Below are 23,583 nucleotides of genomic sequence, written 5' to 3' on the forward strand. Positions count from 1 at the left end.
CTCAGTATTCTGTCGATTCTGTAATATGAAACATAAAGTTTCTTACATCCTTGATCGCTACCCTGCAAAGCGGGCTGGCTGCATTCAGCAAGATGTGTCACATGCAACAGCTCGCCTCCCGGAGTTGTGGTGGCTCCATCACTGGAGATTTTTAAAAATAGACTGGATAACCATTTGACCAGGATAGTATAATGAGCAGGGCGTTAGGACCCCTGAGCTCCCTTTCAGCCCTGTGATTCTATGTTCTATAGCAGGGGTCTCCAACCTTGGCCGCTTTAAGCCTGGAGGACTTCAACTCCCAGAATTCCTCAGCCAGCTTTGCCAAGGTTGGAGACCCCTGTTCTATAGTACACAAGACTGACTTGGCTAAAAGATGAGTTGAATCCTGGCTTGAACACCCTAATAAGAGTCCAGACAATTGATCCACTGTTGCTTTCTTAGCTAATTGCAATCATTCTACTTGAGTGGTGCCCAGGCATTTGTTCGAAGTACTTCATGGATCTTGGTTCCCACTGCAGTAGGTATCCTGTGGATATGCAGACAAATCCTGCATTTTGCTGGCTAAACAATGGGGCCACAAACAAACACACAATTAGTCATGTCTACTTGTAAGATCATAATTGACTATACGTCAAGGGTCTTCAAACTTGACAGCTTTAAGACTTGTGGACTTCAACTCCCAAAATTCATGAGCTAACATAACTGGAGGAGGAATTCTGGGAGTTGGGAGTCCACAAGTCTTAAAGCTGTCAAGTTTGCAGACCCCTGCTATAGGTGAATAACTGAGCTGTTTATCTGGATATGGAAAGAGTTGGAACCTTTAAAAAGATACCTGGGTAATTTACAATGAGAAACTTTACTAATGCAACAAGGTATATATAGAGTTCATTTAGATTATGATCATCATATGTCAGCATTGGAGTCAGAATTCTAGAAATATTTACACTTCAACATATTATATGCAAATATAAATTTGTGTAATAATTCCAAAATCCACTTGATGAAAAGTGTCTACAAAAAAGACCTAAAAGAAGATGGGTCAATGACATCAACAATTGTATGCCCAATTAGCAAAAGAAAATTCAGGACCAAAGGGGGGGAGGAGGAGGAGGAGGAGGAGGAGGAGGAGGAGATTATTCCAAAATAATTCCCAAATGCTCAATAGTTCAAAAAACAATACTTTTCTTCAGGGAGAAAGATAGAATGAAAGTTAGATTTTGCTAAAGGAGGTCTTTAAAAAAGACACCCATCCTAGAAAGGGTTTTATATAAATGTGTGAAATTAAAGAAAAAAGCAGAGGTGAAGGTGGGTGGGTAGGTTGGGATGAGATGGGGAGACAACATCTGTCGGACAAAACAGGCAATTATGGAAATGGCCCTAACATGTTGTTTATAATTTACATTGTCAAAATGAGATTTCTGTTTCTGAATAGGTGGAAGTCGCAACAGAATTCAGAGATGATGGAATCATTTTAGAAAGTTAGAAAATGAGATTCGGCCTTTTACATCTGCTACACAATGTAGCTGGAGGGGAAGCACCCAGCACAGACATACTGAATGCAGGTTTTTGAGCAGAATGCAGGTTTTTAAAGCAACTTTCCAACTTTGTACAGCCCAGTTCAGACATAATGGTTCCAGTGCGACATACACTGGAATGAGCACAGGAGATGAGGTTTAGTACTGCCTACTCCCATTATTTTTTCTTGTATCTCTCCTGTGAGGAGGAGAATATACCAGCTTGTAAAATCATAATTGCTTGTGTTGTCCAAATGAGGAAACTGGCTGCTCAAAAATCAAAAACTTGGCACTTTTTTTTTTTTTTTTTTTTTTTTCAGAATAAATCTTTTTATTTTACCCAAATAGCCTATGAGGCACAATTCATTTTGCAACTAGATGAACATAAAAAGGAAAGGCAGAATTAATATTGCAATCTGTTTTGCATTAGCCATTTCCCCATTTTGCCAAATATCTTTCAACTTTTCACTTACGATTCTACAAGAAATCTGTGGATAAATAAGCTGCATATCTAAGAGTCATTTTTCTACCGCAGCCTATCATTCGCTCCCACAAACCTTATGCTTTTGAGTCTGACTCTTAATATGATACACTGATAGCAACAACATCTAGCTCTTGTAGTGTAATTGCTCCTCTTCTAACTGTAGGACCACTGAAGTATGTTTTTATTATGAGAATTTTTTTTTTTTAAATATAGTTTATTAATTTTTACAATTAAAACCAGTCACAATACATACACAAATAAGCAAAAGAAAGAAAGAAAGAAAAAAAAAAGAAAAGAGAAGAGGAAGAGAGGGAAAGAATTTTAAGAAAAGAAAGAAAGAGGTTACAGGATTAAAAGTATTCTTATTTAACAGTTTGCAAGATCTTCTTTTGTTTTCATCACCTTAACTTGTGTCATATAACCACACCTGTTTTTAACTTATATCGCTACCTCGTTGTTATGTATTGGTACTTTCCTTTTATGCCTTATAATATATTATTTATCTTTGGTCAATCCAATTATACCAACAATTCCAGCTGTCATAGTATAGTGAAGTGTCTTTGTTTTTTAGCGCCAAAGTCAATTTATCCATTTCTGCGCATCTTGAGATTTTTTCAATAATCATTTCTTCTGATGGAATTTGGTGTTGTTTCCAATGTTGAGCGAAGGCTAATCTGGCCGCTGTTAAAATGTGTATTGTTATGTATTTAGTTTTTTGGAAATTTGCTTATCAAAAATCCCTAGTAGGAAGGACTCTGGTTTGTATTCGATCTGCTCTTTGGTGATTTCTTCCAACCAAGTTTTGATTTTCTTCCAATACTTTTGGGTTTCTGCACAGGACCACCACATATGGAAAAAGGTTCCTTCTTTTTCCTACACTTCCAGCAATGCGGACTCATGTTGGGGTGCATCTTCGCTAACCTCGAAGGGGAGATGCCATCTATAGAACATTTTATAAAGATTTTCCTTGTATGCTGCCGATTTGGTAATCTTATTGTTTCTGCCCCAAACTTTCTCCCATTCCGCTAATGTGATGCTACGCCCTACATTCTTACTCCGAGCAATCATATTTCCTTTACGATTTCTTCTTCTAATTCTGTTTCTAATAAGTAGTTATAAAATTTTGTTATGTTTTTTTTATTTGATCCTAATAAAATTTTATCTAACTGTTGTAGTTTGTTATTAATTCCGAATTCTTTTTGTCTTGTTTATATCTGCTTTGAATCTGAAGATAAACCCATTGATCAATTTTATGTCCTTGCTCTTGAAGATCCAGCCTCGGTTTCAAATTTCCTTGTGGGTCTAATAAGTCTTTGTATTTAATCATTTTAGTAAGCTCCAAATTGTTTGGGTGAATCATTGCCTCCATTGTTGAAATCCATACTGGTACTTTTGTATAATGTTTTTCCTTATTTTCCTCCAAATTGTTAATAGTGCGTCTCTAATTAAATGTCTGTGGAAATATTTTTGACTGGTTTTCCCTACGTCCCATAGAAAGGCGTGCCACCCCTTTGTAAATCATGGCCTTCTAGAAATAGTATTCTTTTATTGGTTAAACTCACCCAATCCTTCAACCAAACTAATGAGGTGGCCATATGGTATAACTCCCAGTTTGGAAATGCTAACCCTCCCTGCTCTTCATATCCTGCATTGCTTTTACATTTATTCTGGGTTTTTCCCTTGCCAAATAAATTTCAGAGTTGTTCTATTGAGTTCTTCAAAAAACTTTTTATGTAATTTAATTGGGATCGTTTGGAATAAATACAAAAATTTAGGGAGAATGTTCATTTTAATAGTAGCAATTCGGCCTAGTAGTGAAATTTGAAGTTTCCCCCACAATTCTAAATCTTTCTTTACCTGATGTATCAGCTTATCATAATTGTTTTCTTTAAGTGTCTTACAGTGTGGGGTTAGCCAAATTCCTAAATATTTCACTTTCTTTGTCACTTGTATCTGCATTATTTCTTCTAGTTCTATTTTCTGTTTTTCTGTTAGGTTTTTGGTCATTAATTTGGTTTTTTTTTGTTTATTTTAAGTCCCGCTACTGCTCCAAATTTCTCTAATTCACTCATCAATTTTGGTCCCCTGTCTTTTGGTTCTTCAAGGAAGAAAATCATATCATCCGCAAACGCTTGCAATTTATATTCCTCTTTCTTAACTGTTAATCCCTTTATATCTGAATTCCCGCCTAATTCGTGTTAATAATGTCTCTAATGCTAATATGAAGAGCAGGGGAGAGAGTGGGCAACCCTGTCTCACTCCTTTTTCTATCTTTATTGGGCGGGTGCATTCCCATTCACTATTATATTAGCTTGTTGTGTGTCATATATAGTTGTTATAATATTTTCAAATTTGGTACCCAGATTCAAATTATAAATTTTTGAATTAAAAATTGCCAATTCAAATTATCGAAAGCTTTTTCTGCATCTAGAAACATGAGTGCTACTTGTCTCTCTGGGTGGGCTTCATAAAATTCTAGTACATCTAATACTATTCTTAGATTATTCTTTATTTGCCTAGTTGGAAGGAATCCATTTTGATCTTCATGTATATACAAGTTTAGCAATCTTTTTAATCTGTTTGCTATAATAGAAGTGAATATTTTATAATCAGTATTTAAGAGTGAAATCGGCCTGTAATTGTTTATATATCTGGGATCTGTATCCTCCTTCGGGATCAGCGAGATCAGTGCCCCCCTCCATGAGTCCGGCATCCTAGCTGCTAGTAAAACGTCATTAAAAACTTCCACCATAAGTGATCCGATTTGATCTGCTATTGCCTTGTACAGCTCCCCTGGGATCCCATCTGGGCCCGGGGTTTTATTATTTTCTGGCTCTCTATTGCTGATTTCAATTCCGATTCAGTAATGTCTTTATTTAATAGTTCAGCCATTTCTTCCCCAATTGCCTTATCCTTTACTTCATCTAGATAATTCCTTATTCTATCTTCACTGACATCCTCTCTTTTGTATAAATCTTCAAAGTATTTATGAATGATTTCTTTTTCTGTTCTATTTCCTGGTATGTATCTCCTTTGCTATCTATTAACTGGTATATCAGTCTCTTCTCTTTCTTTTTTTCAATTTATAAGATAGCCATCTTCCTGGCTTGTTGGCATGTTCAAAATAGATTTGTCTAGTTAAGTTCAAATTCATAGTCATTTTCTCTTGATCAATTAAATTCAGTTTATGTTTGATTATACTTATCTGATTTTGCAGTTTGGATTCTTTTGGGTTATTTTGTAGAAGGGTTTCTAGCTCCTTAATTCTCTGTTGTAATTTGTTTTGTTGGGAGTATTTTTCCTTGTGTTGTGCTTGTGTTGTCCAAATGAGGAAACTGGCTGCTCAAAAATCAAAAACTTGGCACTTTTAAAATGTTCATTTTGTTTGCCAGAGTTATAAACTGCCTTTCCTCCAGAAGTACAAAGGAACATCCCCTTCTCCATTTTTTTTCACCCATAACAACCTGGTGAGGTGAGTTTGGCTGAGGCAGGTGGACTGGCTGAAAATTGTTCAATGGGCTTCCATGACCGAGCCTAGATTTCAACCTGGATCTTTCCAATTTCTATCCCAAAATGTAACTATTGCACAAAGAGAGGGCACACCTTGCATTATAAGGGGTAATTAATCAATAGGTACTGACTTACTCAGAAAAAGAGAGTATCTTTTTTTAAAAAAAAAAAAAGTCCAAATGTGATTGCTGCCATTCTGCTCCACCTCATCTCCACTTCACTGAGAAGAGGAGTGAGGAAGGAGGAGCCAACACATGGGAGGAAGTAAACAGAAATTGAAATTACACTGAATGCCTGGCAGAAACATTGGCTGAATGATCCCAAGGCCACAAGCTTGGGAATGGAATATGGAACATCACCAAGCCCACCAAGAATCAGGACTGTTACCTAAACATTTCATTTGAATCTCACTGGGCACTAAACAGATAATAGAGGAGGGGGTCTGAGTAAGTAGGCAGATTTCACGTACAAACTTTGGATCTGGCTTTCACCTGGCTTGTAACCATTTGTCTTTAGTAAAGCTACTCCTTTCCCTAATGGTGCAGTCAATGGCTCTTCTGTTCTATTGACCCAGTTGGGACAGGCCCAGTACCAAATCTTACTGTTCCTAACAAAAGGACATGTATATTCATGGAATGGGATGGGAGAAACTGCATCATCTTAATTCCACAACCAATGGAGATGATCAGAAAACACAGAAATGAAGAAGGGGATAAGACTGAAGAAGAAGAGGAGCAACAGGAGGTATCTTTGTATGAATCATGAGAGGGGCTCATAATGAATGACTAAAGTCTCCTTCATTTCAATTCAGCCCTTGACATAAAAGCTCAGGGGTTAATTTTCTAAAAATAGGAAGAAGATACAGATGAAGAACTCAATGAGGTGAAAGCCAGATCCAAAGCTTGTACGTGAAATCTGCCTACTTACTCAGACCCCTCCCCTGTTATCTGTTTAGTGCCCAGTGAGATTCAAATGAAATGTTTAGGTAACAGTCCTGATTCTTGGTGGGCTTGGTGATGTTCCATACATTCCCAAGCTTGTGGCCTTGAGATCATTCAGCCAATGAGGACCAAGTGATCAATACCTCGTAGGCTCAGGAGGGATAATAAAGATGAGCTAATAAAAGAAAAAAGTGTGTAAAGCCTTTTTGTAAATCAACAGACTGATTATGGAAGTGGCATTCAGAGCGGAGAAACGCACAAGCCGCTTGAGGTGACTAACCAATCAGCTGTCTGATGAGTAATTCAAGATCCTAGAAAACTAAATCTAAAAACAAAAGCATTAGAGATCACACAACTATATAATTGGGATGTAGTGACTGCAAAGCATACAGAGATCCAGACTTGCTATGTTCAATGCTCCAAACACAGGAAGGGGCTTACTAGTCAAAACCTTGGCTCAGGTTTTTTGCATGAACTGTCACAAACAATGGGTTTACCACTGTCACATAAAAAGAGTTGCGTCAAAACACTGTAAGGCAGGGTAAGAATACACTGTAGTACCCAGCAAGCAAACCAATTGGAGAACAAGTACCTACTTGAACAATTCAGGCAGAATGGCTACCCACAATCTTGTTTACAACAAGATGCCTGTGCAATATGCAGGGGAGAGAAAGAAGATACAAGACTAATTATATGGCATTCCCTGCCCTACACTAAAAATATTTCAGAGGCAGTAGAAAGCAACTTCCAAGATCTGCAAGTGGGCATCTCCCAGCACCCAGAGGCTACCATACGAAGACAAATCATGCACTACAAAGATTGTTTGGAGATGGGAGAAACTTCCAATGTAATTTAGCAGATTCCCTGCATAGATTGCCCCTGTGACTATGTAGGACTCAACTCTCAGTGCCCCTGACCAGAATTACAACAACATCCTGATCTCTTAAATTGTAGCAAGCAAAATTGTTCTGTTAGCAACAAATGGAGTGGAAATCACAGTAGGACAGTAAGATGGATTTTTGAAACTAAGAGGAGACTCTCTAAAATTAAATCTTAGTTTTCCATTTCAATTTACAATTTGTACAGTGGAAATAATATCAATCACTCTTGTAGGGTCATTGCAGAGAAGAGCCAGATTTCAGATTTCCTGTACATAGTCCAAGGGATTGCAACTTGACATGATCTTTAACAACTCCCATTAGAGCAGGGGTGTCAAACTCAATTCATTGAGGGCTGCATCAGGGTTGTATTTGACCTTGGGGGCCTTTGGGTCCTGTGGCCGGGGTGACCCTGGCCAGCTCGATGTCACTCATATCAGGGATACCTGTGGTGGCCAAGAGCAAAGGCAGGATTTCTCTCAGATCCTCCCTCACTCTCATTATAATCTCCTTCCTTCCTTCCTTTCTTCCTTCCTTCCTTCCTTCCTTCCTGTTCTTCTTTTTCTTTCCCTCTTCATTCTCCTTTCTTCTTCCTTCCCCTCTTTCCTTATTTTTCCTGCCTTGCTCTCTTCCCATCTTCCCATCTTTTTTTGTCTTTCCTCTTCCCCTTTCTCCTTTCCTGTCCCTTCTTGCACGAAAATAAATAATAATCAGAAAATAATAATCAAAAAGTAAAATACAAGCTGAATAATCAAGACCTTGTTGATGACCCCAACTATGTCAAGGACCTTGGAGTACTCATCTCTAATGATCTAAGTGCTAGAGTCCACTGAAACTACATAGCCAAAAAGACATTAAGAGTTGTTAACCTAATGCTGCATAGCTTTTTCTCTGGTAACATCACACTACTAACTAGAGCATACAAAACATTTGCTAGACCAATACTTGAATACAGCTCATCAGTCTGGAATCCGCATTACATAACAGATATTAATACAGTCGAGAAAGTCCAGAAATATTTCACAAGAAGAGTTCTCCACTCCTCTACTCGTAGCAGAATACCTTATGACACCAGACTTGAAATTTTAGACCTAGACAACCTAGAACTATGCCGCCTTCAGTCCGATCTAAGTATAGTACATAAAATTATCTATTGCAATGTCCTACCTGTCAATGAATACTTCAGTTTCAATCACAACAATACAAGAACACACAATAGATGTAAACTCAAGGTTAACCGCACCAAACTTGATTGCAAGAAATACGACTTTAGCAACAGAGTGGTCAATGTCTGGAATACTCTACCTGACTCTGTGGTTTCTTCCCCAAACCCTAAAAACTTTAACCTTAGACTTTGTACTATTGACCTCACCCCCTTTCCTAAGAGGTCTGTAGGGGGCGTGCATAAGCGCACCAACATGCCTATCGTCCCTGTCCTATTATTTCTTTTTTTATTAGTATCCGTTTTATGTATTCATAACCATGCTTATACTTATACCTGTTATCTAATACTTGCTTGACAAATAAAATAAATAAATAAATGCAAAGGGGGAAACATTTCTCCTTTTGTTTTGTTTTTAGTTTATTTTGCTAGCCTCAGCCAGCAAAAACGGAGCTCAGGAGGGCCACACGCAACCCTTCCCCGGCTCCATCTTCAGCTGGGTTGGTTTCCTGCAACCCTCTATAAGTGAAAACAGAGTTCAGAGGTGCCACAGCCCCTCAGAGCTCCGTTTTTGCTGCAATGGGTTGCAGGAAGCCATCCTGGCCCAAATGCCCAAAAGTGGAGCCCTGGTGGGCGGCACTCAGCCTCACCAAACTCCATTTTTGCTGGCAGAAGGCTGCAGGAGGCTGTCAAAGAGAAAAACAGAGCACCAGTGGGCCGCGCCCAACCTCCCCAAGCTCCATTTTCACTGGCAGAGGCACTATGAACTGGTCCTTTGTTGTTTTCAGGTTGGCCCCGCAGGCTGGATGCAGCCCACGAGCCTTGAGTTTGACACTCCTGCACTAGAAGTATATAGCATAGTACTTGGAACTAGAGTTTGCAATAATGTCTGGAGAAAGGGATATGACAGTTGGTTTAAGTTATCTGTGTGGACATACTCAAGTAGTGAAGTTATTCATCTATTTGAGCACCAATTATTGCCTATCTGACTTCACGACTGGACTACAAGCCATGAGTTTAGATAATGGGATGATCATACAAATCCAAGAACTTTGAAATATGAACCTTTTATATTTGCTACTTTACCGTGGACATGATCATATGAAAACCATCCTACTAAATGGGTTCAGAGAATATCCACAGTCCAAAGATGGTAAAAACACAAATACCCAAATTTGCAATATGTAGTCTTAACATAGTACTGTCAGACTTCCAGCAATCCTTCATTTGAAACATTAACTCCAAGACCGATATACCAGCTGATCCCACAAAATTCCACCTACCTCCACCCGCTTTTTCACACCTTGAACTAATAACTCATAGTATTTTTTTTTCCCTAAGAGCTATTCAACACATCACTTCCTCCCTCCAGAACTCTATGGCAACGATGAATCCCAGAGTTGACAAGTACTTTCAAAAGCAGCCGTTGCTAACAAGATTTCACAGAACCACGCACACTCTTATATACCTTTTCTTACCTCTGGACTCCAAGCTGATGAGCTGTCAGTTTCATCATTCCCTTCAAATCCTTGGTTGCTGAAAGCTGTTTCCATTTCCAAACTTCCTTCAGTTTCTTGTCGGCTGAGGCTGGGTGTTGCACTAACATCCACCTCAGAGTCCTTTGGCTGCCCAGAGCTCCTGCTCTCCACCACTCTCGAACTGATGGATTGAAGGTCATCTTCATGAGAAGACAGGTTGTCTTGGTAACTCAGGTGACTGAACCCATCTAAATCTAATTCAGTTCAAGCAAAAAAAAAAATATTTAGATACTGTATACACAATCCAATTTAGGGCCCTGAAATTATACTACATAAATTCTGAGTCATTAGCATGAAATAAAACTATTCCAGTTAAAAAAAAGTTGAGGATTCCAGATTTAGTTACAATTAGTTATAAATTGCAAGGCATCATTTAATTACACTTAAGAAGTTTGTTTCATGTATACAATCCAGTTATTCCCTATGATGAATGTCATTCTATATCAAAGGTATGCATTTTGCACAATGATTTGTTCCCAAGGTGGCTTTTCAGGTCTTTCAACTGGGCACCCATTGCCACTGTAGCCAAACTAATGTTCAAGAAGTTTAATTAACTGTACTAGTGTAATTAGTATAATGATTCCCCCTTTCTTTTATTAACAATTAAAATGGAAGAACAACTTTTAAAGGACTTCTGGAGCACCACAGTCAAGGGCCTTTAGGGGAAATGGAAGCAAAATTGGCAGAATCAGAAATAATAGAAATTGTTTCATAAAGTTCAGACATGCTGCTGAGACTTCCGAACATTTATAAAGTATTTCTTCCTCATTCAATTCTTCCTGAAGTCACCACTGCTTATCTTTTGATTTCATTAACTGAAAACCAACTCCAACCAATTCCCAGGTAAGCAAGCAAACCGACTGGCATCTTGCATACATTCCCTATGTGTTTGTTCGGAATCAGCCTGTTTGGAGGGCCACGGGATTCCTTCCTACAAGAGTGTTATAGGATGTTTTTCATTCCACTATGAAGGCTCCGGGCACCATTGATGTTGAACAGAACATGGTGTACATCACAGATTGTAGCTCTAACATAAGCAGTACATGTTTGATATACACTTGGCACAGACCAGAGCAGTAGGCTGGAAGACAGGTTTTAAAATTTAAAATAAATAAATAAAATGCCATAAGCTTTCAGAATAGAAGTGCTTCTCTAGTGAGAAATTATGTTACACACTTCCCACACAGAGCCTCCCCCAGCACACATATTCAGTGCCTTGCAAATCTGGCTTGCAGCCAGAGTATCAGTTAAGCGTTAAAATCTATTTGAAGGTTAAGAAATGTAATTCAAGGCAATCTACTGACTGCCTAAGGCTGCAATCCTATTCCTGCTCTTGGGAGCCAAGCCTTCCTGAAACAAATGGGGCCTATTTCGGAATACAAAAAATTCAATTTCTTCTGAAAATGCTGCCGTGGAGTTCACTTAAAAGTTTATTATAGGATTCCTCATAAAGAATTTCCAAAAGTTGAACTAGCTGTACTAGAAACAGTCAGTGAGATATATTCCAAAGTGCATGGTACACCAACTCCAGCTGTTTTCCAACTTGGCATTCTCTCTCTGGAGGGTGCTAAATGGAGAAGTCTGATTTAAACCAATGTTTGGCAGCTTCAGCAATCTCAACCTCAGCATGCTGGTTGGGAAATTCTGGGAGTTTGAAGTCTATCCATCTTAACGTTGTTGCAGTTGAGAAAGACTGGTCATTTAGACCAAGCAACCTGGTTTAAAAACCACCTTGACTCATTTTCTGAAGTCGTATCTTAGGTCCCTCCCTATGCCACTCCCAGAGTTGTCATCAGCAAAGGCATCTTGATAAATACATATAGACCTCAACTTATGATCACAATTGAGTCCAAATTTTCTGTTGCTAAATAAGACAGTTGTTACGTGGGTTTTGCCTCCATTTTATGACCTTTCTTGCCACAGTTGTTAAGTTAGTAACATGGTTGTTAAATGAGTCTGGCTTCCCTGTTGACTTTGCTTGTCAGAAGACCGCAAAAGTTGATCACATGTCCCCAGGACACAGAAACCCTTGTAAATGCCTGCCAGCTGACAGGGAGTGGAAGTGGGAGTGTGGCTCCATTGGCTGTGATGGAAACTGGGGAAGGGCAAAGTCCAGCTGGGCAGAGCAGGGGAGAGGTAGAACAAGGGAGAGGGAGTTCAGAGGAAGACCCAGGCCCACCCCCTCTTCACCCTAGGGTACGCAGGGAGGAATGTTCCTGGGAGAGTTTTTCTCCAGCCCAGAAGGTAACCAGGACATTGGGGCAAAGTTGGAGCTAATGAAGGGACTTCTACTGATTATCTGACTGTGTTGCCTTTGTGCCACGCTCTGGGTCATCACAGAATGCTGCAAAGATTATAAGTGTGAAAAATGGCCACAAGTCATTTTTTAGGTGTCATTTGTAACTTTGAATGGCCACTAAACAATGATTTTAAGCCGAGGATTATCTGTACATTTGACTTATCATAAAATGGTATTAATTGTGCTTTCTTAAGAAAATAGCGTGATGGCTACAGCAACCATTATTACAGTTTACCCAAGTCAAATGTTTATTTTATCAACCTATTAAGGTGTTAGATGTAGAAGTTATGGGAGAAGTTAAGAAGCTTGTGAGTGCATGCCTGTTTCCCAAGTTCTCCTAAAAAATTTTTTTGCCCATTTCATTTTTAAGTGATGTGTTGATTTTAGATTAACATTATAAGCTTTTGATTTTATGGCTATTAAGTTTTGACTAATTTTAAGAGAGGCTTAGCAGAAGCGGTGCTAGTATGATGCCCATAGGCCTTCAACCCCGGAGCAAATTCTAGTCATGTTGTTGACCACTTGATTTATCCCTTGACTTAGCGAAACCTGGTGCACTTTTTGTTTATCTCTGCAATTTCCATTCATGGTTTTGTTTTGTTTTTGAAAGAGTTATAAAATACCTTCACTTTCAGAGGCCTCAGTACTGTATTCTTCATGATTTGACAACAAGCAGTTAAATTTTGGCCTGTGCTCCAAACCTGCTTGGATTCCTTTTTCAGAAACTCCTGATCGAAAGCTCTGCGAACGAGAAACTGAAATCTCAAACTGTTTAATCACCTCTTCATCACTGTCTGAGGATGTTGTTAGATCTTCATCATCCCCGTAACTGTTCACTGACAGAAAAAGAGACACAGAGAAGATTTTGACAGCCCAGGAGGCAGAATCATTTTACAAGCTCAGAAGGACCAAGCAAGGCAGGAGCCACGGGATACAGGATCTCCAATTAGCTACTTGTGTTTTACCAAGAGGTGTGCCACCTTTCTGCTAGTGATCTTTATAACAATGAATGTTTCTTTTTTTACTCCTCTCCCTAATCGTCATTCCATTTTTTCTTTCTAGACAGGGGTGTCAAACTCAAGGCCTGGGCGCTACATCCAGCCCACAGGATACTTAAGATCTGACCCACGGGGCCCACGGGAAACAGCAAAGAACTGGATCACAGTGCTTCTCCCAGTGAAAACGGGCTCCTGAGCTCCATTTTTGGCTTCTACAGCCTCCTGCAACCCTCTGCCAGTGAAAAGGGAGCTCGGGACATGTGCAGCTGAAAACAAAGCTTAGGAGCCTGTTTTCACTGGCAGAACACTCGGGCCACCACAGGTGCTCCCTACAGAAGTGACGTTGAGCTGGCTACACCCACCCTGCCCCCCTCTCCAGGTCAAACACAACCCTGATGTGACCCTCAATGAAATAAGAGTTTGACACCCCTGCTTTAAGAGGATGCTGGTGTTTAATGTTTGTTGTTTCATTTGTTTTACTTGAAGTGCTTGATTTTCTAATATCTCAATAATAAATGTAGACTTTCAAGAGTTTTCTACCAATCAACTTTATCCTGAATGAAGATGTCAAATGCTACAGCAAACAAAGTGAAGGCATTCACATTATATCCCTCAAACGAGTAATGAAATTAAAACTGCAGCTGAAAAGGCAAATCTAGTAACTGTAAATCAGACACTGCTCAATCTTGCTCCCAATATCCTCCACCATGTTCATATGAGCCGTACATGATGAGTAGATATTATAAAATGCTATTTGCCTTAAACATTTATTTATCCATCACCATTATTAATACTTTTAAACATAGCACAAAGTGCTGTAGGAATGGGAAAAGAAATATTTATCCATCAATGATTATCATCTGAATGAAAAAGCCTCCCCAACTATTCCAACCTCCATTCTACCCTGAAGGATAAGGTATACCTATGTCATAAATAAACCTGGATAGCGTTTCAAGATCAGCTGCAATATTACGTATCAATTATTTCTGTCTGCTATCGATGTATTGGACGCAGACAATTCCTGCATAGAAAATGTCATTAAAAGTCCTAACTTCTTTGCCATTTTGATGGTCACAGGATTCGCTTTTGGAATGCAGTCAGTCACTCAAAAACTCTGCAAAAACTCTGACATGGGGCGATAGTCATTATGAAGTCTCATGCTACTGTTGATTAAGGCAGCAGAACTGATGGGATTGTGAAGAAAGCATGCCAGATAGATCTCCAAGTCCTCTAGGCCACCAAAGAAAATGCCATCTCTCCTATGCTGGATATAAAATACTGCAAGGCTAACAACATGTTTGTGCAGAAGAATAACTAGCACTCAAAGACATGGTCTTCATATTCTTTGCATATATTCTTGGCAATACTGAAAAAAAAATGTGTGTTGCCAGAGTTGTATTCTTTTATCCTTAAAAAAAAGCAGTATAACATAGTAACACACTAGACAGCTGGTATATTAAAATGCATCTAACTGTGTGTAAGTGTGTGAGAGAAAAGGAGAGAGAATGAGCACACACGCACACAAATTGTCACTTATAACCACCACTCCCCCACCCCAGCAGTTCCCAAAGGAAAGATTCCTCCTGTTGTTTGCCTGGATGCAGATGGTAAAAAAAAATTAAATTAAATATCAAGAAGCAGCACACTGGTTTTTTTGTATCAATTAGTAGATGATGGTGTTGAAACACCTGCTCTTTCATAGCCAAATTTGTAAACTTAGCTCATACCTCAAACTCACTCTAGAAATATCCCAAAGCTTTGCAATGAGGCTGTAGGCATAGAAAAGTCAAGCATTTGCAAGCCTAAAATAATGTAGCAAATGCTTCAATGTCAGTCACAGAACTGGTCTTATACTAACTAGGCACAAAAATCCAGTCTCTATCTGTGAACTGAGAATGCCCATTTTTCCATTGAGCTGTCTCGAGCGTCCAGGTTGGGAGGAGCTCCAGTCTCGGCTCTCACAGGCTGAGCTTGAAATTGAGGAACGCCCCTCACCATCACGTGGTCCTCGGGCGCTCCCCAGTTTTTTGCTCAGCCTCGTGGCAAACAGGCTGTTTTTCCCTTGCTCCGGTCGTTCAGCATTCTAGGCCTCTCCTTCTCATCGCTTTCTACTGGATCACCGGCAGGCAGCGCAGGACTTCAGGTTTGAACTCCCCAGGGAGTGTTTTTTAACATCCAAACTGTTTCCTTAAGGGGAGAAAACAAGCGCTTGAGCGCTGCCCCCCAGCTTCGTTTGCCGTCTAATCGCTCCGCGCGCAGGCCGCTTCGTTCTACCTGCCTCTCCTCGCTTTAGCCGCCGTTCCCCCGCGAACGCCATCTAGCCCAGGGAACGCTTCCCTGGTTCTCCCAAAGGGTCGATTCTCTACCTTTCCCTGGGAGTTTACCGCCGCTGGGGCTGCCTCCGTTACTTGCGGCCTCCATCTTGGGCCCCCTGTGGCGTCCGCCATCTTGGGTGTGCCCTGGAACGGCCGCCATCTTGTGAGTGGCCGCATGGCCGTCCGCCATTACTAGAGGCCTTTTTACAGGCCGCAGCCTTAACTGACTATTAGGCAGCCTGGGACTCCCACGTCTCAGCCTGTCTTTCATTCTACCGACAGGCCTCCTGCAGAAATAGGGCCCGTTGGCCCTGCAGCCTTTCTCCAGCAGGCGAAGTAGCAGCTCTACCCCCCCCACCCCTTCCCCGGTCCGTCCGGCAGGGGTAGCTGCCTGGCGTTCACCTTCTGGCTGATTGGTCTCTGGGCTAGGCCCTGGTTGGTACCAAACCTCTATTTTAAACAGAGAAAAAAAATTTTTGACTAAAAGGGGGGCGTGGAACGTGCGCTTGGATTCCCGGCCTCCACGTAGGCCGCATCCGGACCTGGTTTCAGCTTACATTATTCCCTTCCGCCTGCGGCCCCAGGGTCATTGGTTTTTATCAGAGGCCTACCAGTAGGCCGCATTGTTTCCCTGACTCCTGGGCAGATCCTGGGACTGCTCAAATACCTGCTTGGTCTTCCCTAGACACAAGAATCTCTGGCTCATAGTCTCTCCCCAACTAAGGAGTTAGTTGCTTGCCATGTCCCTTCCCCGGTTCGCCCGGCAGGGACAGCTTGGCGTTATTCTGGCTGATTGGCCCCCGGGCTAGGCCCTACTTCCCAACACGTTGCAGAACATTTCTGTTGCCTTGACAAAAAAAAGGGGGGTGCGATACGAGCACTGGGAGTTCCAGCCTCTGCTTAGGCGGTACCCAGACCCGTTAACCGCCTCGCATTAACCAGAAAATTTTTTCCCTTCTTTTTCTCTCCTCTCCAGATGGCAGACGACAATACCTCTCGTGGCACTTCTCTGAAGGCCAAGGCTAAATCCCACCACCTGCGCAAACAGGCACAGGAACCATCCAAAGCTTCCCAAAGGGATGCCCTCAGGCGACACAGGGCCCTCGAAAGGGAGATTGACAGACGCTCTCATGAGTCAAGCTCTGTGCCCCGGGACCCTTCCGCTCCATCAACCTCCACCCATCCTCCTCTCCCCTCCTCTCCTGCTTCTGCTTCTTCCCCACAGCCTGGACAGGCCCCTGAGGTCACCTTGCCCACCACTGCTGTAGAACTGCGCCCGGAGGAGTCTCACCCACCCCCCATGGCGGAAATACCCGAAAACCTGATGCAGGCTATGGAGCTGGCCATCCGGCAAAGGGTAGCGCAACAGATGCAGCAGCTGGCCGGTCTGGCTCCTCGGCCGGCGACCCCCGAGGCCCTAGGATCAGCGGCCTCACATGGTCAGGCAACTCCCCAAGGGGACTTAACCTTACCTTTGGAAACGGAGGGGATGGAGGCCCGAGAACCCGGGGACCCTTCCCTCTTTGGGGACGAGCAGGACCCTGACATGGGGTCCCTCATAGGCAGCGAACTCTTTTCGGGAACAGGCCCCCTAGAGGGGGACATGTCGGACGACGAGGGCCTCTCTCCAGGCCAGCCCGCGTTTTTAGGGCTCTTTAAACCGCACCTATTTAGGTCCCTCCTGTTCAAAGCCAGGACTACCTCGGGCCTGAACCCCCCTCCCCCACCCAACCCAGCGGCGGCAGGGGTTCCTCCCGACTCTCTCTTCTCTCAGCCCGTGGTGGAAACTGAGGTGATCCCTGTCCCGCCCATATTCTCAGACATGGTCTCTAGGCAGCTGGCCTCCTCGGGGCCCCCTCCCCCCCCCCAACGCCCAGGACAAGCGGTTTTTTAACCTGGAACCGCAGTTCTCCACCTTGCTCGATCCCCTCCCCGTGGACGAACCCGTGGTAGGCCTGGCTTCCCGCTCTACCCCCAGCGACTCACTCAATGCTCTCCAGCCCGAGGACAAGCGAGCTGAACTGGCCCTGTGCCGCGCTCACCTTTCTGACGCCTGGGCAGTCAGGGCTTCCACTGCCGCGTCTTTTTCACCAGGTCTTCCATCAAGTGGCTCCAGCAGCTCAAGCAGCATGTTCCCGTGGCCAATCTCAGGGCGCACCAGGACATTGCCAAGATCCTGGCCGCGGCCGAGTTCTCGGCAGACGCCACCTTCCAGGCGGCAAAGTTCTCCACCAGGGCCATTTCGTCCCAGGTCACCGCCCGCCGTCTACTCTGGCTCCGCCACTGGCAAGCGGACGTTAAAAACAAGGCTAAGCTAGCATCAGCCCCCATCTCTGGGGGAAGCTATTTGGACCGGTTCTCGACCCATTCCTGGCGAGACCCGGAACAAGCGCAAGTACCTCCCTTCCCTCTCTAGGAGGTCTGATTTCAGAGGTTCCTCTCCCTCTCCTTGCCAGGGTTCTTCCCATTCCTCCTCCTTTTCCAGATACTACCGATCCTCTCCCTACAGATCTCCCTACCGAGCGGAGCCGGATGGGTCCGGAGGTAACTCTTCCAGGAAGCCCTCCCGGGGATCCGGGAGAGGTTCGTTCCGTCGCTCCCGATAAGGCAGTCGTCCCCAGGCGCTTGTTTTAAAAAAAGAAAAAAAAAAAGAGAGAGGAAGGAGTGCGAGAAGGCCAATCTCTACTCCGACCTCTAACCCATGCTTGCAACAGGCTCCTACCTCAGGAGCACTCTTGTCCCCCTCACCCTGCCCTGGGCGACTGGTCGGCAACACATCTACCCCCATCCAATGCTAGCTGGGGCCCCTCCTTGCGCTCCCGGTCCTCACACAGATCTCTAGCCTTCACTACTACTTTTATCCCCAGACAAGGCAGCCCTCGACCAGCTGGGCCCTTGAGTAAAGTCGTCCGCCTCGCCATTGGGCGGAACCGAACCTGGCTCCCCCAGGACAGGCCGCTGTTCCGGGAACTCGCTACGTCCAGGCAATTGGTTCCCCGGGGCCTTCCTGATCCTAGCAGAGGGGCCCCTCCTCCCCTCCTCCTCTCTGTCCCAGAGTTCTCCCAGGGGAGTTCCCAACACGGGTTGACCTTCCCAGTCTCTTGAATCACGGTTCCAGTGCACATCTGTTGGCCTCCTTGGCGGGACTGCCTTCTGGACAGCTCCACCTCCTCTTTAGGCCCCTTGTTGAGACATTCCAACCTCCAGGGGTTCGTCCTGTTGGGCATGCCTTCCAGCGGGTCTTCAGGGTCCCAGGAGAGATTCTATACCAGACGGGGCCCCACCCGCAGGACTAGCCAAGCTTTGGTATGTCCCAACCTGGACGCTCGAGACAGCTCAATGGAAAAGGGGCGTTGGTTCTTACCTGATACGCTTCTTTTCATGGAGCTGTCGAGAGCGTCCAGCCCCACCCGTAGGCCGTCTGGTGGGAAACCTGGCTGTTCGACCGAGCAATCTAATATATTTCTTTTTCCTGAGTGTGATGAGAACAGGACCTTCCTTCTCGTCTGCGCAAAAACCTGGGGAGCGCCCGAGGACCACGTGATGGTGAGGGGCGTTCCTCAATTTCAAGCTCAGCCTGTGAGAGCCGAGACTGGAGCTCCTCCCAACCTGGACGCTCTCGACAGCTCCATGAAAAGAAGCGTATCAGGTAAGAACCAACGCCCCTTCTAACTTCCATACCCATGCATTTCATGTAGGTGCATATTATGTGTAGCTGTGAGTATACACAGCATGAAGATTTCAACCTCCCTTTCTTTTCACATTATTTTTCTCTATCCATAATGCTAGATAATAATATTGTCTTGGTTCTCCTTTATGTAACCAATCTCCTTTCCCCACAGACAGATGTCAAATTTATAAATAATTACTGTAATACTAGTTATATTGTGTTTCCCATTGTATATGAAAAAGATCCAAAGTTAAAAAAAAAACCAGGGATTTTAAAAATTTCTCTGCATTCCACTTTTACTATCTTTAGAAGTAACTCAAGGCAGCAAACATATCCAAGACACATTTCTAGCACAGATCTCATTCTAGTCACACGGATACCTTCAATTTTAGCTATTTTAACTCTGCCAATGTCTCTCCTATGTGCCAGGCTCAATTATATCTCAAAACAAGAATAACAGTGTCAGGCCGGGAAGCTGGACCGTTTCTTTAATCACACATACAAGAATTAAAGTACAGAGGATGCTTTGATTGTCATTTAAACTTTTCTAGATGAATCTCCTTCTCAGTCCCATCCTATTATCCCCATCTCAAATGTCATATTTTCAGCTGCTCTACAGAATAATCTTCTTTGTTCGCAGCTTGCAAGTAAATATTTACCTCTTGAGATGAACAATCTACCAAAGAATTCACTTCCTTAGAGCACAAATGCATATTCTGAAGTCATCCTTCACACGCAGGCACTTATTTCCATCAATTTCTCTCCTCCTTATCTTCATTACCTTGGCTACCTCCTTTAGTGCACAGATGACTTTCTGTCCTTACTTTGACGTATAATGCTGCAAATCACAGCAACAGCTTCTAGTATAGATATTCTTTCTTGTGATCCATAGGAACGATCTTGGAAACTAAGCATTTTAAATAGCAATGATCTATTACTTTTTGTTTATAAGTATATGAAAAGAAAGAGCAGGATAAGCTGGATAGACAGGGCATCTGGAGTGGAGTCTGGAGATAGTGGCAAGGACCAACTATGCTACTACCATAACAAAAGCCTCAGAATTAAGGCATTAAACCTGGAAAAATTTAAGAAAGGTATTTTTGTTGTAAAACTAGTTGCTATGGAAGTGGCATTTTAAAAAAATGCATATAACCAAACAAAAATAAAAATATTGTAATTGCTTTACTATAGGTGTATGCTGGCTATTTCAAGGGGTGGGGTCTCTGAGAGGGCTTTTCACTGAAGGTACATGGCCTGTAAGACCAACAGCTGAGAATTTCCTGGTATGCATGGCTGGGAGGTAAAGGATTAGGGGAATGTACCAACCGGGGACCATGCTAAACATGGTCTGGGCAAAACATGTTATAGTTTAGAACTGTAAGCCTCCCAGAGTCCCTTGGGTGAAATAGGAGTCGATAGGAAGGTAAGTAGCTGGTAGGTAGGTACCATTTCCCCGAAAATCAGCCCTGCCCTGGTTTTTAAGCATGCACCTAATATAAGACCTACCCTTCAAAAAATAAGCCCTAGTGAAGGGTTGGGTGTGGCCAGCAGAGGAGGGGATGAGCATGCATGGGCTGACGATGTCCGGAAGCAGCTGCAGCCCACATAGCACAGGTGAGTTGATTCCCTGTCTAAGCATCAGACCGAGGCAGAGGTATGGCGAAAAGGCTCCTCTTCGTGTCTCTCAGCTTGCATGTGGCCTGGGCAGTGCGTCAGGATCGTCTGCCTTCCACCTCACACCTTCCTCCATCTATTGCTTGGACAGGGAATCAACTCACCTGCACTGCATGGTCTGCCTCTTGTGTGTGTGCCAGGGAGTGGGGCACCCAGCCTGGTTGATCACCCTGAAATCATGTTTCCCCAAAAATAAGCCTTAGTGCTTATTTTGGAGCCCACCCCCCAAAATATAAGACCAGGTCCTATTTTAGGGGAAACACAGTATGTGGGTAGATGATAAACAGATAAATGGATGGATGGATGGATAGATGGATGATAGATAATTCTGTGTATCCTGGGAAAAAGGTTCACCGTGCTTGAAGACAAAAGAAAGCAATCAATTTAGGGAGGGAGGGAGAGAGGGAGGGAGGAAGGAAGGAAGGAAGGATGACTTTTCTGCTTTGCACCATCAATCTACTATCTCAGTAATGACTTTAATAGTCTTTGTCCAGTTCTTCGGCATTCTGAAAATTGTAATTCAGTCTCTTAACAGTTGATTTTATTGTGAATTGCATTGTTACAGCCTTTTATTATGTATTTTCCATATAACATGCATGTGTCTACTAGAGAAGCAATTGTCCTGGGCAGGAGGTAGTTGGCAAGAGAAAACATATTTTAAATAACAGAGATGTAGCATTGCTTGCAAGTTGGTGAAAGGGAGTTAAGAAGATTTATTCTAAGAGAACCACTAGTGTAGCTAAGTGAAGTCATGGAGTAAAGAGAATGGAAGGATTAAAAAAAAGAATCTATAAAATCAGAAATGTTCAAAAGAATGGAAGAGTTCTTGGTCCTGGTCTAATTCAGAGAGAGAATGTAGAAAAAGCTCTATGTCAATTAGCAAGATACACTAACCAAGAAAACATTGTTAACAAAGATAATGAAGCCATAACCTTAACAAAACATTATTAAGTTATTCCCATCAAGCAAAGTAAACTTTGAAGTAACATTGAACTGGCAATCTCAAGAAGCTTGTAAATATCAAAAGTACAAAATATTGTTTGCTTCTTGCTGAAAGTTAATAGCTCCGAACCATCTGTCAAGCCAATTGTATTTTCTGCTTCCACATAAGAATTTTAAAGAAGCAGTTGATAACTCAGTGGAATCCCAGAACGATCATATACTTTTGACTTATGGTAGCAGTACTATCATAAAAGAAATCCTTTCAGATGCCATGAAGAAGTTATAGAAACTGATAAGGTAGAAATTAATAACCAAAGAATTCACAACTGCTGCTTTCAGGAATAATGGTGTCAGCCATGCACCTGGGACAATCAGTCTACAATAGGTAGGTAGGCAGTGGATCTGCAGGAACTGGGAGCACTTCTCCTGGATTTCTCATATCCAGTGGGCTCTCCCAAACCTATCAGAGATCCCACACTTGGAATCTCATAAATCTAAAGCAAGTGTGAAGATTAAAGGGACCAAGATCTGATACAAAGGAGGTGTGAACAGACAGGCCATTGCAATAACAATGCATGAAAAATTATTGGTTCTTGCTCATTTAGGAAACACAAGGGGAAATGTACTGTACTGTTTGAACCTGAGATATATAACTCACTCTTAGAGTTGTAATAGGTAGTAATGTATGAGTGTTTATGGAAACCATCTCCGGATGGTAAAATGTGTGCGTAGACCCTCAGGATCAGCTAGATGGTAGCATCTGGTTGACCTTGGCAACCCACCGAAAGCTAGGAAGATTTAGATTTGTCTAGTATTTGGCTGGAAACCCCTAGGAAACAATGGATGGAAACTAATCAAGGAGAGAAGCAATGCAGAACTAAGGAGAAATTTCCTAACAGTGAGAACAATTAACCAGTGGAACAGATAGCTTTCAGGAGTCATGGGTGCTCCATCACTGGAGACTTTTAAGAAGAGACTGGAGAGCCACTTGTCTGGAATAGTATAGGGTGTCCTGCTTGACCAAAGGGTTGGACTAGATGATCTCCAAAGTCCCTTCCAATTGTGTTTATTCTGTTGTTCTGCTAAATATCACTATGTCTACCATGGGAAGTTTTAAAAAATGGTAGACTGCTGTGATGAACCCCAGCCATTGTTGTGGCATGAAAAGTATGAGGATTTTTCAATGACATTAACAAGAGTCCAGCTGATCTTCAACGAGATTTCAGTTTATGGGCCCTCAGACAGCTATAGCAACTACTATACCTTAACAGATAACAGATAATCAGAGTTGGAAGGGACCTTGTAGGTCATCTACTCCAACCCCCTGCCCAAGCGGGAGACCCTACACCATTTCTGACAAATGGCAGTCCAATCTCTTCTTGAAAGTCTCAAGTGATGGCGCTCCCACAACTTCCGAGGGCAAGCTATTCCATTGGTTGATTGTTCTCACTGTCAGAAAGTTTCTCCTTATTTCCAGGTGAAATCTCTCCTTATTCAGTTTCCATCCATTATTCCTTGTCTGGCCTACAGGTGCTTTAGAAAATAGCTTGACCCCTTCCTCTCTGTGGCAGCCCCTCAAATATTGGAAGACGTCTATCATGTCTCCCCTAGTCCTTCTCTTCACTAGACTAGCCAAGCCCAGTTCCTGTAACCGTTCT

At 42.7% G+C, this 23,583-nt stretch overlaps 1 protein-coding gene across 6 annotated transcripts in view; it reads right to left on the bottom strand.

Moving 5' to 3' along the window:
- The window catches only part of SYT16 (synaptotagmin 16), a 105,691-nt gene that overhangs the window by 11,941 nt on the left and 70,167 nt on the right, over positions 1–23,583 (bottom strand). For 4 of the 6 annotated variants that reach the window (XM_087922326.1, XM_087922330.1, XM_026698636.2 and 1 more), the window contains one exon: positions 9,968–10,221. In XM_087922326.1, coding sequence (XP_087778452.1) covers positions 9,968–10,221 — 254 coding nt within the window. Of the gene's footprint in view, positions 1–9,967; positions 10,222–12,949; positions 13,163–23,583 lie in introns of all 6 variants that reach the window. The other 2 variants (XM_087922329.1, XM_087922328.1) reach the window with 2 other exon arrangements.

This window comes from Pseudonaja textilis, chromosome 1 (genome assembly GCF_049901715.1).
Source record: "Pseudonaja textilis isolate UNSWEBS1 chromosome 1, rPseTex1.2, whole genome shotgun sequence".
In the NCBI taxonomy this organism is placed as follows: Eukaryota; Metazoa; Chordata; class Lepidosauria; order Squamata; family Elapidae; genus Pseudonaja; species Pseudonaja textilis.